The sequence below is a fragment of the Mirounga leonina genome, unplaced genomic scaffold (genome assembly GCF_011800145.1).
Source record: "Mirounga leonina isolate KUSES-001 unplaced genomic scaffold, KU_Mleo_1.0 Mir_115, whole genome shotgun sequence".
Taxonomy (NCBI): domain Eukaryota; kingdom Metazoa; phylum Chordata; class Mammalia; order Carnivora; family Phocidae; genus Mirounga; species Mirounga leonina.
The window spans coordinates 54,321,922-54,337,596 of NW_023270268.1; the positions used below are offsets into that span (position 1 = coordinate 54,321,922).

Here is a 15,675-nt window from a genome sequence, read left to right on the forward strand (position 1 = left end):
TCCCAGTCAGGATATCTGATGGGCGAGGTTAGCCTGGAGTGAATTCTGGCCAGGGAAAATCGGAAAGGACGATAACCCAAGAGAAGAGTTGGGAAGTCTGTGCGAGTCTGGGCACCGCGCACGAGGGAGGCCACGCCTTCTCTCCCCACGCCTCCCCACTTGCCCCGCCTCTAAGCTCCATCCCCACCCCCCACTGCTCGCCTAAGCCTTCCCCTCCTTCGCCCCCTCGCCGCCCCTTTAACTCCCTTCTCCCCGTCTGCGGGATTTCGAGCTCTTCTCTCGCGAGATCTTCGCTGTATTGTAGCAGGCTGAGGTCGGCACTAAGGGGGCAATAGGGGCTGTTCGGTTGCTCTTTCGCCGCAAGTCTGGGGCTGTTCCAGACTAGCAAAGTAGGTTCTGGGGCGGAGATCCGGCCTGTTGTCGCGCGGGGTCCCTGAAGAGAGTAGGGCGATTCCCCCAGTTGGGGCAGGCCTCAGGCCGCGTGCGTGCCGCGCGTGCTCCGCCGTCCAGGAGTCTGCGTGAGGTCCCACCCGCTGGGTGTGGGGTCGGGGTAGGTGGCCCGCAGCGCCGTGACACCGCCGGCGATTTCTGCAGCGCGGGTCCGAGGCCCGGTCGCTGCCGGCGTGAGGGTGAGGGTGAGGGTGGCGGCCCCAGCCTTTCAAACCCCTGCTTGGGCCGGTAGGGGTTGGCGCCGAGGTGATGCCCCGGTCAGCGGCCGAGTTTAAGGGCCCGAGGGTCTTACTTACGGGAAACTCCGGAATTCCCTGGGTTCTGATATTAAAGGAAGTTATTTCTTGGAGTTGCCACGTGGAATTGGTTCTTATTTACTGCTTTACGAGGCTTGGCTGCCTTATTAAGAGGAGAAGGAAGATTTGTATAGAGCTGAATAGACAAATGACTTAAATCCCACAATTCATTCTCTCTCTTAAATCCGGACATACAGGAAAATGGAGTATATGACAGAATCCACCGACCGCACCCCTGGACACATGTGAGTCGTATCTCTTTCCCCCATTCCCTTTAAATTTAAAGATACTAAAGTGAGTCTTTGAAACTTACTGCCTGTGGGGAAAGCTTTTTTTTTTTTCGGAGGGGAATTCTTTCTCTTAAGTGGGAAAAGTGGAAAACTTTATTTCCTGAGACAATCAAATTCATTTTTAGTTGGAAAGTTTGTTGTAGTAAATACTTGCTTTAAGAGTGTTAAACTATTCCCTATATCTTCTCGATTGGCGTTGTCCATGTGATAGCCATTAGCCATATGTGGCTATTTAAATTTAAAGAAATTAAAATGAAATAAAACTAAATACTAAGTTCTTCAATCATACTAGCCACGTTTCAGGTCCTCAGTAGCCACATGTGCCTGGTGGCTACCTTATTGAACATCATAGATTAGAGAATATTTCTTTGGGACAACATCAGTGATTGCTAAAAATTTCTTGTCCCCAGTGCACGTAGAGTTATGACACCAGTCCATTATACTGAATCACTAGATGTGATATTCTTTTCATCCTTTGAAAAATTTTCTACTCCGGTTAAATGTTTGCATTTTGGCAGTCTTATACTGGCACCTTAAAAAAATGTCTTTGGACTATAAAGCTGTCTGATTAATTACTCTTAGAAATCTGTTAGACTCTCTAGACTCTTTGGACAACACCATACTTTGAAGATTTTTGGAATTATAGCCGTCCTTGTTTTTCTTGCCTTAGTATTCCAAGGTGACACTTTATCTACAGCATCTTTGAAGATGTCTTTGCCAGGTTGTTGTTGTTGTTGTTTTAAAGCAGAGATATTATGGCCTAACCTTGAAGGCTTTTGTTTGTTTGTTTGATAACCAGTGCATTTGTGAAACCTAATTTGAAAAATTTATGTTTTATTTGTTTAAGCTTGTGCTGTGAGTGTGGTGTCCCAATTAGTCCAAATCCTGCCAATATTTGTGTGGCCTGTTTGCGAAGTAAAGTAGACATCAGCCAAGGCATCCCGAAACAGGTCTCTGTATCTTTCTGCAAGCAATGTCAAAGGTATGGTGCAGTACTATTTTATTCTACTTAAAGTTGAGATTTCTATATAGGAGAGCCAGTGGGATATGCTGAGATGACACCAAGGTACATAGAATAAAGCACAAGTAATTGAGATATAATTGTTATTTATGTTGGTGTCGCCAAAGATTTTAGGATTTGCAGTTTTGTAGTGTACTTTTCTAGTTTGCCCTCGTAAGCTGGTAAGTTAGTGTAAAGGTATTTGAATCTGCCTTTTCTCTTGTAAGGGTTTAATAGGTTTGATGTATACAGTTAATAGGTATGAGTTAGTGTTTGTAAGGGTAAGTGAAAGCAGATAACTAAGGACATAATATTGTTATTATGAGGGTTTTTTTTTTTTCATTTTAGTCACGAGAAGCTATGTATGATAAAAAAAAAACCTCTTAAGTTTTAATGTTTTAAGTGATTAGCAAGGTGTTTTAAAAATCTATTAAAATGCCAGTGTAACAAAATGATTATGGTTAGCTTTGAGTAACACAAAACTGCCTAGTGACACTGCCCAGATAAAGTTAATTGCCTGTGATTTCCTAAGTGGGTTAGGACTCTAATGGTTCTTAACTTTTTTGGGGGGGGGTGAGAGGGTTGGCTCATGAATCCCTTTGGGAATTTGAAAACTATCTTTCCAGAAAAATGCTTAAAATGTACATATATACAAACACATGAAAGTTTTCTCTACTGTTTCAAGGAGTTTACAGGTTGCCAGTTTGGTAAGTATGAGGCTTGATCAATTACAGATATTTGCTATTCTTAAAAGGGTGGTGGAGTGAAAAAAGCACAGGACAAAGAATCAGGAGACCTGGTTTGTCTTGGATTTCTCACAGACTAGCTTCTTGAAACTCTGCCAGTTAACCTCTCTAAGCCTTAATTTCCTCATCAGAATGAAAGGGCTTTATTAGGTGATAGATGAAGCCCTTTCTGACTCCAAAAGCATGCTTATAATAAAGGAACCTGTATAAGGTTTTTTTTTTTTTTTTTTTAAAGATTTTATTTATTTATTTGAGACAGAGAGCACATGAGAGGGGGGAGGGTCAGAGGGAGAAGCAGGCTCCCTGCCGAGCAGGGAGCCCGATGCTGGACTCGATCCAGGGACTCCAGGATCATGACCTGAGCCGAAAGCAGTCGCTTAACCAACTGAGCCACCCAGGCGCCCCCTGTATAAGGTTTTTGAATGAACCTTTAAAAGTGAAAATCAGGCGCCTGGCTGGCTTAGTAGGTAGAGCTTTGACTCTGGATCTTGGGGTTGTTGGTTTGAGCCCCACATTGGGTGTAGATATTACTTAAAATCTTAAAAATAAATAAAAGTGAAAATCAGAACATTCACTTAACAAATATAGCAAAAACAAACACTCATATAACATATTTAGAAGTGTTATGTGTTTAACAAACATTTATTGAGCACTTACTATGTGCTTGGCACTCTCCTAAGTCTTTTTTTTTTAGGATTTTATTTAGGGGCGCCTGGGTGGCTCAGTCGGTTAAGTGTTTGCCTTCAGCTCAGGTCATGATCCCAGGGTTCTGGGATCGAGCCCCGTGTCTGGCTCCCTGCTCAGTGGGGAGCCTGCTTCTCCCTCTATGTGCGTGCCCCCCCCACTTGTGCTCACTCCCTCTCTCTCTGTCAAGTAAATAAATATAAAAAAATAAAGATTTTATTTATTTGACAGAGAGAGAGAGAAAGCACAAGCAGGGGGAGTGGCAGAGGGAGAGGGAGAAGCAAGTTGCCCGCTAAGCAGGGAGTCCAATGTGGGGCATGGTCCTGGGATCATGACCTGAGACGAAGGCAGATGCTTAACCGACTGAGCCTCATGTACCCAGGGATTGAAATTTTTTTTTTAAAGATTTATTTATTTATTTATTTGAGAGAGAGAATGAGAGAGAGCACATGAGAGGGGGGAGGGTCAGAGGGAGAAGCAGACTCCCCGCCGAGCAGGGAGCCCGACGCGAGACTCGATCCTGGGACTCCAGGATCATGACCTGAGCCAAAGGCAGTCGCTTAACCAACTGAGCCACCCAGGCGCCCGAAATTTTAATTTAATTAGGTTTTATGTAAAATTTAAAAATAAGTTTTACAATTTAAAAGTTGGGAAGGGACTTGAAATAGATGAATAGTCTGAACTACTGTTGATACATAGTATGAGGTACTAATTTACCTTTTTTGTGTGTGAGAAATCCGCAGTTTTTAAGCATTTTAGGTGTTTATTTTAACCATTTTAATGCCATTTTAAGATGATTTCTTACCTGTTTTTCAAAGTATAGCTTCAAGGAACTCTTAGGCATTTTGTCAGACCTCACTGGAATTCTTTGCTGGTGTTTGAAGTAATAAGACCTCTTTAATAGATTATATCAGATTGGCTTTTTCAAATATACTTAGGATTTCACTTTTTAAACTAAAGCTACTGATCTAATTGAAAGTTTTCTGAAACTATTAAATATATTTGGGTTAAATGCTTCATGTCAACCTTGGGAATTATTGTCTGATTAGTAATCAGTGTTATATCTGCAGATTCACATTGAAATTTTTGTTTTTCCTGAGAGATGCTGGGTTTCAGTATTTTTTTTTTCTCAGATATTTCCAGCCACCTGGAACTTGGATACAGTGTGCATTAGAATCCAGGGAGCTTCTTGCTTTGTGTTTGAAAAAAATCAAAGCTCCTCTGAGTAAGGTAGGTCAGTCAGTTAAAATCAGTTTTTGTAGGTATGTGTTTTTGTTTTTATATTTTAATCTCTTATTTTCAGAAGATCCTATATGATTAGGTTTCCCCAAAATAACTTAAATGTTGGTAAGCATCCTACTACAAAACTATGTTCATTTTTAAAGTTATATATATACATATATATTTTTTATGGAAATGAAAATCTTTTTGCTTTAAAAGATTTAATGTAGAATCATTTTTTTCACTATTTATTGAGAACCTCTTATGTGCAATAGATTTTTTTCTGAAAATATATAAAACCATCGCTAAACATAATTTAGAAGGTTATGGTATTAGGGCTATGGTATTCAGTCTCTTTTTATTTTCAGTATTACTCTAGAAAGAAAATATTTGTGCCTGTTACTTAAAGTCATTGCATTAATATCTCCAAAAAACAAATAGAATTTTAGCCTAGTTTACCTCTCTGCATAACACTTTCAGTTGTCTTTGTGTTAAACTTTATGACTGACTCACTTCCACCAGATACATTTTTAATTGAAGTGGACTCTTGGTTTGAAAGTCTTCAGATTCTCTTTTAAGCTCTGATAAAATTTCATGTAATAGTTCTTTGAAATTTTTTCCTTTATTTTCTTTTTTTATCCTTGGAATTTCTGTTAGTCTGTGTTGGCCCTACTGGCTTAAAACTGTCTTTTTCCCCTTACTGTTTTTAATCTTTTTGTCTTTTTTTCTGTGTTCTTGGTGAGTTACTTTATGTTCTGGTTTCTGTATTGATTTTTTGTTCCAGCAGTGATATTTTTATGTTCCAGAGTCTTTACCATAGTCTCAATGTTTTGATGCATTCTGTTCTTTTTTAAAAATTTTTTTTTTAATTTTTCTTTAAAATTTTTTCTTTATTTGAGTATAGTTGACAAACAGTATCACATTAGTTTCAGGCATACAACATAGTGATTTGACATCTTTGTACATTATGCTGTGCATATAAGTGTAGCTACCATATTTTACCATACAACACTATTACAATATCATTGACTATATTACCTGTGCTATACCTTTTATCTCTGTGACTTATTCATTCCATAACCGGAAACTCGTTTCCCACTCCCTTTCCCATTTTGTCTGTCTCCATAGCCCCCTTCCCTCTGGCAATCATTAGTTTCTTCTCTGTATTTATAGGTCTTACGCTGCCTTTTGTTTATTCATTTGTTTTTTAGATTCCACATATGGGTAATATCATATGGTATTTGTCTTTCTCAGTCTGACTTATTTACTTAGCTTAATGTCCTCTAGGTCCATCCATGTTGTTGCAAATGGCAAGCTCTCATCCTTTTTATGGCTGTGTAATATTCCATTCTCTCTCTATACCACATCTTCTTTATCCATTCATCTATCGATTAACACTTAGGTTGTTTCCATATCTTGGCTATGGTAAATCATGCTGCAGTGAACATATGAGTGCATATATCTTTTCAAGTTAGTGTTTTTGTTTTCTGTGGGTAAATATCTAGTAATGGCATTTTTAGATCATACGGTATTCCTATTTCTAACTTTTTGAGGAACCTCCATACTGTTTTCCACAGTGGTTGTACCAGTTTGCATTCCCACCAACAGCAGTGCTTTCTTTTGAATTTTTCTGAAGGTTTGATAATAGGTTTTTAAAAAATTTCCTTCTGTTCCCTAATTTGTCTCTGGAGTCAGTTTTTTGTGTAACTTTCACTTTCATACTCTGGCTTTCAGGCTTTTGTCAAAGGCCTGGTGAGTCTTAATAATTCATTAGTTCATTCAGTAATGTTGATTAAGTAGCAACTCTGTGTCAGTCTGCTTTTGGTGTTGGGGATATAGCAGTGAATGACAGAAACAAAAATGTCTGTCTTAGGTAACTTTTATTCTAGTTGGAGGGGAGGGTGTGGAGTAGGTGTATTATACAGTATGTTAAAAGGGTCTAAATTCTGTGGAAGGAAAAACCAGGAAGGGGATAAGAACTGCATAGGGAAGAGTTGCAATTTAAAATAGAGTGGTTAGCATTATATGTCAATTATACTCAAACAAAATAAATAATTGAAATAGAGTGGTTGGGTAAGGCCTCTCTGATAAGGTGACATTTGAGTAAACATTAACGGCAGTATGGAAGGGAGCTGTGCAGAAATCTGGAGAAGAATTATGGGTAGAGAAAACAAGTGTTAGGCTAGAGGCAAGGGCATAGCTGTGTGGTTAGCGTGAATGGGGGGAAGGGGAAAACTAGTGGGGGATGAAAACAACAATCATGGAAAGTCCCAGAAGGTCAGGTTTTTACTCTCAGTGTAATGGGTATTGAGGGTATAGGGTAGGGTAGTAAGATGAATGATTTATGATTTATCAGGATCCCTCGCTGCTGTGTTTAGAATACATATGAGGGAAATGGGGGTGAGGATAGAAGTGGGGACCTTTAGGAAGTGACTGTAGTAATCATGAGTGGTGGTATTTGGATCAGTAGTGGTGGTGGTGAGAAGTGGACAGGCTGGATCTACTTTGAAGATAGTAGGATTTACTGATGAAGCTGGATGTGTGTATGTGACGGATGAGTATAAGGATTATTTGACTTCTATGATTCTTGACTTGATTAAGCAGAAGGAGGGAGTTGCTGTTAGTGAGGTAGGGAAGGCTTCAAGAGGAGCAGGTCAGGGTGGGAGAGATGAGCCATCTCATAGTGGTACTTAGGTGTCCATTAAACATGGAAGTAGACATAGTAGGCAGGTGTATAAATAAGCAATGGAGTGGTCCAGACTGGGGATAATGAATTTGGGATATAGATGGTATTTAAAGCTATGAAATTGAATGAGATTTCCTAGGGAGTTTAGTTAGAGAAGGGAAGAAATTTGAGGACTGAATCCTGGGGTCTTTTACTGATAAAAGCTTGGAAAGATGATAAATCAAAGGAGACTGAAAAGGAGTTGCTAGTGAGGTAGATGAAAAATTAGGTGAGTGTTGTGTCTTGGAACACAAGGGAAGTATTTTACAAAGGAAGTCACTGGCTATGTAATTGCAGCTGATGGGTCAAGTAATGAATTCTGTAGATTTAGTAATGTGAAGACCATTAGTGACTTTGATGAGCAGTTTCTGTTTAGTGGTGGAAATAAAGACCTGATTGGAATTGAAATGAGAGAATAGGAGGACAGGAATTGGAGATAGCAAGTATAATAATTTTTCTGAGTTTTGCTGTAAAGGGAAACAAATGGGGTAGTGGGTAGAGGGAAATAAGGGGAAGGGACCCATTTCTCAAGACGTGAGATGTTATAGTATATTTATAAGCTATCTGGGAGTTGTGGGAACAGAGGGAAAAATTTGTGAAACTGCACAGAGACAGACTAATTGACTGGGGGATGACCTTGAGGAGTGGAAAAGAGAGAATATAGCCTATTAGTGGAAGAATATCAACAAGTATTTGGCATTTACTCTCTCCCAGGCACTAATTTCGGAGCCTGGAATATTTTGTGCAACAAAACAAAGATCTTTGCTCACTAATGGGGCGTTCTTAAGGTTGGTCTTGATGGGGCAAGGACAGTTCATCTGTGGTAATAGGAGAGAACGTGCTGGTAAGTGGGAGCTTCTGGAAACTCTTCTGATTACTTTTTATAACTGAGAAAACAAAAGCCTGGGGAGTAGTTATGAAGGAAAAATTATTTAGATGTTTGAGGAGAGAGGGGAAGGTATAAAATAGTCCTCTAGAGAGTGGGAGAGGGAATATACTAGAATGATGTTGTATGGTTACTGTTATAAATTTAAAGACTCAAATGGAAATGCTAGGGTATTGTGGTGATAAATATGAGATATTGAAATCACCAAGTATTAATATTGTTGGAAAGAGCAACAGTGAGCCAGGAGCTAAAGTCTTTGAGAAGGTGACCTTGCAAAGGTTAACAGATGACTATCACAAAGAGTGGGTAGCATATCCTTAAGATTCAAAACTGGATGTATTTAAGGAGGAGGCAGGAGAGTGGTTTGGAATTAGCAATTAAGAGCAAGGAGGACACCTGTCTGGCTCTTGGTCCAGTGATAAGAATGAGAAAAAAATAGTCATTACTTTAATTAGCTGCAGGGGAGCAATATATATAATCAGGAGATTAGAAGATGAATGGAATGTTCAGCAAAGAGATTGAGAATTTAGGAGGTTTTGTTGTTAAGTGAATGTTGCGTTCCAGAGGGAACAATGAAAGCGTTTCAGAATTTTGGGAGGAGTGTTAGATGGGACAGAATAGGGAGTATGTGGAACCAACCATATAGAGATTAGAGTGTGGGGGATGAGGGGTGACTGAAGTGTCTGGGACTGTTGTAAAGAAGGATAAAGGGTCCAGTAAAGTTGATCAGTTCTGATTGTCTGAGGACAGATAGTGCGGTGAGGCTGTGTTGGTGAATGTCGAAGTAGATGTCAAGGGTCTTCTCTCCATACCTGTAGATGAGGTTGGAAACTGAGAGAAGGGCAGTCCTAGAGCCCTTGGGTCTTCTTGACCCTTGCGGATGGATGGTGGCTGAGGGAATAAGAAGCTGCCTGTTACCCTCTGTACCTGGCGTGGCTTATTGACTAGTAGGTTTTGCTTTAGTGGAACCAGTTATATGAGGAGGGTTTTACCCTGGAGTCCTGCATCTACAACTAGTCTAGTTTTCACCAGACAGGAGTTGATAAAATTATCATCTGCCCACTGATGTCTCCCAAGTCTGTTATCTACAGCTCTGATTTCTCCATAGAACTCCAAACCAAATGTGTATCTTAACATCCACTTAACAACTTCATATAGGTATATCATAGATAAATCCTCTTAAACTCAAATGTCTGAAACCAAATGCAGCATCTTCTCTCCATCAAATCTGTCCTTTATTTATTTCAGAAAAATAGTTATTTCCTAGATGCCCAAGCTGGATACTTGAACCTCATCCTAGATTCTGTTCTTTTCCTCCTTGCCATATCCAGTTGTCACTCAGTTCTGTAGATCTTATTTCCTAAATAACTCTTATGTCTTTCTGCTTCTTTTATTTCCAGCACCTCTCAGTTCAGATCACCTACAACTCCTGCCCAGATTATTGAAACAACCTCCCTTTTTTGTTCTTCTCTCTTTCTCAAAACACCCATTTTAGCTATATGGAGCTACGTTGAGTTCCTCACATGTAGCAAACTTTTTTGGCCTTTGCTGATATAGCAGTGAGTTACCATTGTGGATTCAGTATTCAGCATGAGATGCCCTCTAATGAACTTTTTTATTTATTTATTTTTTTAAAGATTTTATTTATTTATTTGACACAGAGAGAGAACAAGCAGGCAGAGCAGCAGGCAGAGGGAGAGGGAGAAGCAGACTCCCCACTGAGCAGGGAGCCCGATGCGGGGCTCGATCCCAGAACCCTGGGATCATGACCTGAGCCAAAGGCAGCCGCTTTCCCACTGAACCACCCAGGCGCCCCTGAACTTTTTTTTTTTTAAAGCCACATACTTAATGTAGATAGAATAATCCAAGTAGAAACTTTTGTTTATGAGATTTCTAGTAGATGATGAATCAACAGATCTTTGCTTTCTTCTAAAAAGTATAATTTCCATTTTTAAAAAAGTATACTGGGGCACCTGGGTGGCTCAGTCATTAAGCGTTTGCCTTTGGCTCAGGTCATGATCCCAGGGTCCTGGATCGATCCCTGCATCGGGCTCCCTGCTCCACGGAAAGCCTGCTTCTCCCTCTCCCACTCCCCTGCTTGTGTTCCCTTTCTCTCTCTGTCTCTCTGTCAGATTAAAAAAAAAAAAAAAAAAAAACTTTAAAAAAGAATAAAGTATACTTTTTAAGGGAAAATAATTTTTTTCTATGCAAATACTTTAATTTTTGTTTGAATTACACCAGTTGCATTAATGTAGTCCTTAGATGGTCCTTTCATTGCACTTTTTGTTGCCAGACCTCTGATAATTTTTTTTTACTGGTGATGTTGAGTAGTCATGCTAATCACAGAGTCCTTAAACTTATAAAATCTATTTGTTAATGACTTGTTCTTTCATCTTTTTTCTCAGGTGGGAACTTATGTTTCTTTTTGTTTGTGTTATTTTGAAGGTACGGCTTGTAGATGCAGGTTTTGTTTGGACTGAGCCCCATTCTAAGAGACTTAAAGTTAAACTGACTATTCAGAAAGAGGTAAGCTGTATATAGTTTTCTCAACATGTCTGGAGTGTAGGTAGTGAAAATGAAGGGATATTGGTAAGTTACCTTATTTGAATAGCTTAAAAGGAAAAGATTACACTCTTAATTTTAACCTTTCTGGGTTTTTTTTCTTGGGGTCATCTGCCAGATGATCAGGTCATTAGTAAGAGCAGCTATAGCTCATCTTTTCACAGTTATTTTTATTAGAAAAAAAGATTGAGGTAAAAGCATGAGCTAAGACAGTGTTTCTCAAACTTGGCTGATCATCATTATAATTCACAGTGAGTGAATCAAACTGGATCCATCTGGATGTGACACTCAGGAATCTGTGTTTAAAAGCTGCCCAGGTTATTTCTGATGATTGGCTATGTTTGGGAACAATTAAATTAAGGAATGTCTTTTTTGGGAGTTTTCTTTGTCTTATTTTTTTATACATATACACACACATATATAGATATATAAATTCTTCAGACTGTCTTCACAACCACTTTAACTAAAGGTAAATATGAAATGTTAATTTAATCCTACAAATTAAACCTGTCTTTTTCTTGAAATAGGATTACTTATTTTTATGACTTTTAATTTAATTGATTTATTGTGGATGTCCTCAAAGCATTCATGGAAAAAGACTTTAAGTTATTAACTTTAAGTATTAAAGTTACTAAATATTATTTTCTTTTAAGAAAAACATTTGTTATTAAACAGAAAGGAAAGAAGGAAGGAGTGTGATTTTTTTTTTTTTTCCTCCCCCCCAATCAGGTGATGAATGGTGCTATCCTTCAGCAAGTGTTTGTGGTGGATTATGTTGTTCAGCCTCAGATGTGTGGAGATTGCCACAGAGTAGAAGCTAAGGATTTCTGGAAGGCTGTGGTTCAAGTGAGGCAAAAGGTATTGAGAGAAAGATGATGAGTGAATCCTTCATCTTGTGTTTCATTTTTGTCAGTTACAAGCAGTTAGTAAAACCTCCTCCTTTCCCTTTTCAAATCCTTTAGGCACCAGCGATAGTCTAGGTTTCTGAAACATTCACTTTTAAAAATAGGTCACTATCACGTTTTAGATAATCTTTAAAGATTATTTTTGTTTTAAAAATCAGGGTGCTATACCTATAGATGGCTTTTTTTTCATTTCCTCTACTAATCAAATAATGCATTTATATTTAGACTTTGCACAAAAAAACTTTCTACTATCTGGAACAGTTGATTTTGAAATATGGAATGCATCAGAATACACTTCGTATCAAAGAGATTCATGGTGAGTTAAAATTTAAAAGCATTTGAATTGATGTCAGAATTATTTCAACTAACGTAAGTCTTATCCTTATTGATAATATCTAGAATAATAACTGTCCAAAAGAACAGTTTCTTCTGTTAGGAAGAAAAAAATCTTGGTTTTTTATCTGCACTGTCCAATATGGTAGCCACTAGCCGTATATGGCTATTGAATACTTGAAATGTGTCTAGTGCAACTGAGGAGCTGAATTCTTAATTTTTTTTTGTTTTAATTTAAATTTACACTAAGTAGCTACCAGATGAGTAAACCAGTAACTGCATTAATACAGTGTAAAGTGCTGTGATGGAAAACTCATCGAAAACTTGTTTCATGTGGAGATCAGTTTCTGATTGGAAGAAAATTATTTTTGAGATCTGTAAGTTCTTTTGTAATATTTTTGGTTTTGATATACAAATGATATAGTTAGATTTCTTAAAAGGTAGAATTCAAAATTTTTTGCATGATTTCATAATGGTTCCTTAGAGTGTGTTCTGTCTTAGCACTTACTGTTGGTATAGTATACGTACTAGATGGCGGATGGATATTTCTCTAATTGATAGTAGAAAATATAAATGTTTTTAAGCAGACTTAAAGGTTAATATTTTTAGATGGTGCTTGATACTGGTGAACATCTATATACATTGTTTTCCTAGTCTCTAAAGTATAGGTTTAGAGATATCTGTTCTTGAAGGAATGACCAAATTCTTACATCATACTCCTCATTTTAAAACTGGGAGTTCTGCTGTTACTAATTGATCTGTTACTCATATCTTGTATGTCTTGGGAAAGTACTTAGAGAAGTGTGGTCTTGGGTCCTTAAATGGGGGGAGATGTATGTAGTGATGTCACCAGGAGAAAATCTTTTAAGCTTTGTATCTGACCTGAATGCCTTACTGGTAGACATAAGGTTAATAGTCTAAATCCATGAAACACAATTTATTTTATTTATTTAAAAAAAATTTTTTTGGGGGCGCCTGGGTGGCTCAGTTGGTTAAGCAACTGCCTTCGGCTCAGGTCATGATCCTGGAGTCCTAGGATCGAGTCCCGCATTGGGCTCCCTGCTCAGCGAGGAGCCTGCTTCTCCCTCTGACCCTCCCCCCTCTCATGTACTCTCTCTCATTCTCGCTCTCTCAAATGAATAAATAAATCTTTAAAAAAAAAAATTTTTTTTAAAATTTATTTGAGAAAGAGCAAGCAAGCACGAGCTGGGGGTGGAGGTGGGGCCAGGGAGGAACAGAGGGAGTGGGAGAAGCAGATTCCCCGCTGAGCAGGGAGCCTGATGGTGCTCCATCTCAGGACCCTGAGAACATGACCTGAACCAAAGGCAGACGCTCAACTGACCAGGTGCTCCTAAGTCGGTGAAACACAATTTAATATTTACTATGGGTAAGGTGTCTATTTAACATGGTGCCTGGCTACTTGTGGCCAGCCACCAGGCAAAAATACACCTTTGTTCTGAGTAACTCTCTTTTAAGTAACTCTTTCGGGGATAGGTAGATCCAAATATTATAGCTAAGAAAGCAAACCGCTATTATTATCACCATGGCAGGAATATACTCAAAGAATTTTTTTGTAGCGAAAGACTTGGATACATCCTGGGACATGCTTTTGCAATCATATTCAAACCAAAAATATTGCAAGTTTAAAGGCCCTTTTTTCACCCAGAGGAGTTAATCTGTTTTTTTTCCATGCTAGATCTTGGTTTGATTTAAATGAATTTTTTGTTTGTGGTTTATTCGTAACTTTGTTTTTTTATAAAATCATAGTAGTAGTAAAAATTCACACATAGATGTATATGTGAATTAAAGACCTCTACATCCCTTTTATCCATTTATTATCTCCAGAGGTAGCCCCTTAAAACAAGATAGTATAATATGTACTCTTTTTGAGGGGGGGTGAGGAGAGAGGGAGAGAGAGAAGCTTAAGCAGGCTCCATGTCCAGTGTGGAGCCCGATGTGGGGCTCAGTCTCACAATGCTGAGATCATGACCTGAGCCAAAATCAAGAGTTGGACGCCTAACTGACTGAGCCACTCAGGCGCCCCTATGATATATACTCTGTATGTAAATTGTGATGGCATTGGTTTCCCCTCATATGTTTGATCATTCTGTAATATTCTGTGACCTGCCATCTTACTGTATTTGGAAACCTTGTCATGTCATTTAATGTGGTCCTATTCCATTATTTTTAACCACCGTGTGTGTGTGTGTGTATTCATTAATCAATGTATATTTAATTATTTAGTTCTAGCCTGTTGACTGGCTTATAAGATATTCCATTTTTTGCTGCTACAAATGGCACTATATTAACTTATCCTTATGTTTATGTATATTTGGTGGTTTTTCTTTGGGATTGAGTTTAAGAATTGCAATGACTAGACCGGAGTATGCAATTGTTAAATTTTTATATGTACTGTTAGATTGTCTTTCAAAATAGTGCCGGTGTATTGTCCCAACACTTGTAAGAATTTTCATTTTTTCGCAAACACTTGCCAACACTGTTCATGATTTTTGCTGTTCTATTAGAGAAAATAATGGTATCTTGTTTTAATTTGCATTTCCTTGATTACTAATGAGGGTTAACATTTTTTTTTTTTAAAGATTTTATTTATTTATTTGAGAGAGAGAGAATGAGAGAGAGCACATGAGAGGGGTTAGGGTCAGAGGGAGAAGCAGACTGCCTGCCGAGCAGGGAGCCCGATGTGGGACTCGATCCCAGGACTCCAGGATCATGACCTGAGCCGAAGGCAGTCGCTTAACCAACTGAGCCACCCAGGCGCCCGAGGGTTAACATTTTTATATATTATTAGCCATTTATGTTTATGTCTGATGTGAATTGTCTGTTTTTCATATGTCTATTTCTTCCTCATTTATTTTGTCTTATTCTGGACATCAATCTCATTACGTGTGTGTGTGCGTGTGTGTGTGTGTTATGTATGTATGTTTAGAGAGCTAGCATGCATTTGAGTGTGAGCCTAAGGGAGCAGATAACTTCTTGCATTGTCACATGCCTTTTATCATTTAAATTTTTTATTCTTTAGTTATATAGCTATGGCTTAAACTTTTGTGTCTTACATAGGAAAGCTTTCTATGCTCCCATCATTATATTTTTATTAAAAGTAAATTACGTTTAGATTTTTAATCTTAACCGTTGGGAGTTTTTCCTAGGTTACTCTATCCTTTCCCACTGATTTGAAAGATCGCCTTTCTTACATACACTAAATTCCTTTATATGCATGACTCACTTCTGGTTTGTTTTGTCTCACTGCTTCTACCACAGTATGTGAATTATACTTTATAATATGTATGCCCTTATTAATTTTTTTGCAAGATTTGATTGATAGTAAATAAGAACATGGATTCCGAAACTGATTTTGTGGGTTTGAACTCTGTCCCTCCAGTTTTTTTTGCTGTGTGATCTTAGGCAAGTTATTTAACTTCTCTGAGTCTCAGTTTTCCCATCAATAAAACAGGATGGTTATAGCATTTACCTCATAGGATTATTTTAAGATCAAATAATCTATGCAGAACACTTAGAACCCTGCCTGGTGCATAATCATGTTTATTTAGTTCTTTTC

General features: G+C 38.3%; 1 protein-coding gene across 2 annotated transcripts in view; it reads left to right on the plus strand.

Moving 5' to 3' along the window:
• The first annotated feature begins 284 nt into the window (after window positions 1-284).
• Window positions 285-15,675, plus strand: part of NMD3 (NMD3 ribosome export adaptor) — a 32,753-nt gene continuing 17,362 nt past the window's right edge. Inside the window, exons 1-7 of one of the 2 annotated variants that reach the window (XM_034998408.1) lie at window positions 285-389; window positions 944-991; window positions 1,884-2,018; window positions 4,600-4,696; window positions 10,744-10,824; window positions 11,590-11,718; window positions 11,991-12,081. In XM_034998408.1, the coding sequence (XP_034854299.1) occupies window positions 948-991; window positions 1,884-2,018; window positions 4,600-4,696; window positions 10,744-10,824; window positions 11,590-11,718; window positions 11,991-12,081 (577 nt within the window). In that variant the 5' untranslated portion in view covers window positions 285-389; window positions 944-947. Of the gene's footprint in view, window positions 390-784; window positions 992-1,883; window positions 2,019-4,599; window positions 4,697-10,743; window positions 10,825-11,589; window positions 11,719-11,990; window positions 12,082-15,675 lie in introns of those variants that run through there. The other variant, XM_034998418.1, reaches the window with a different exon arrangement.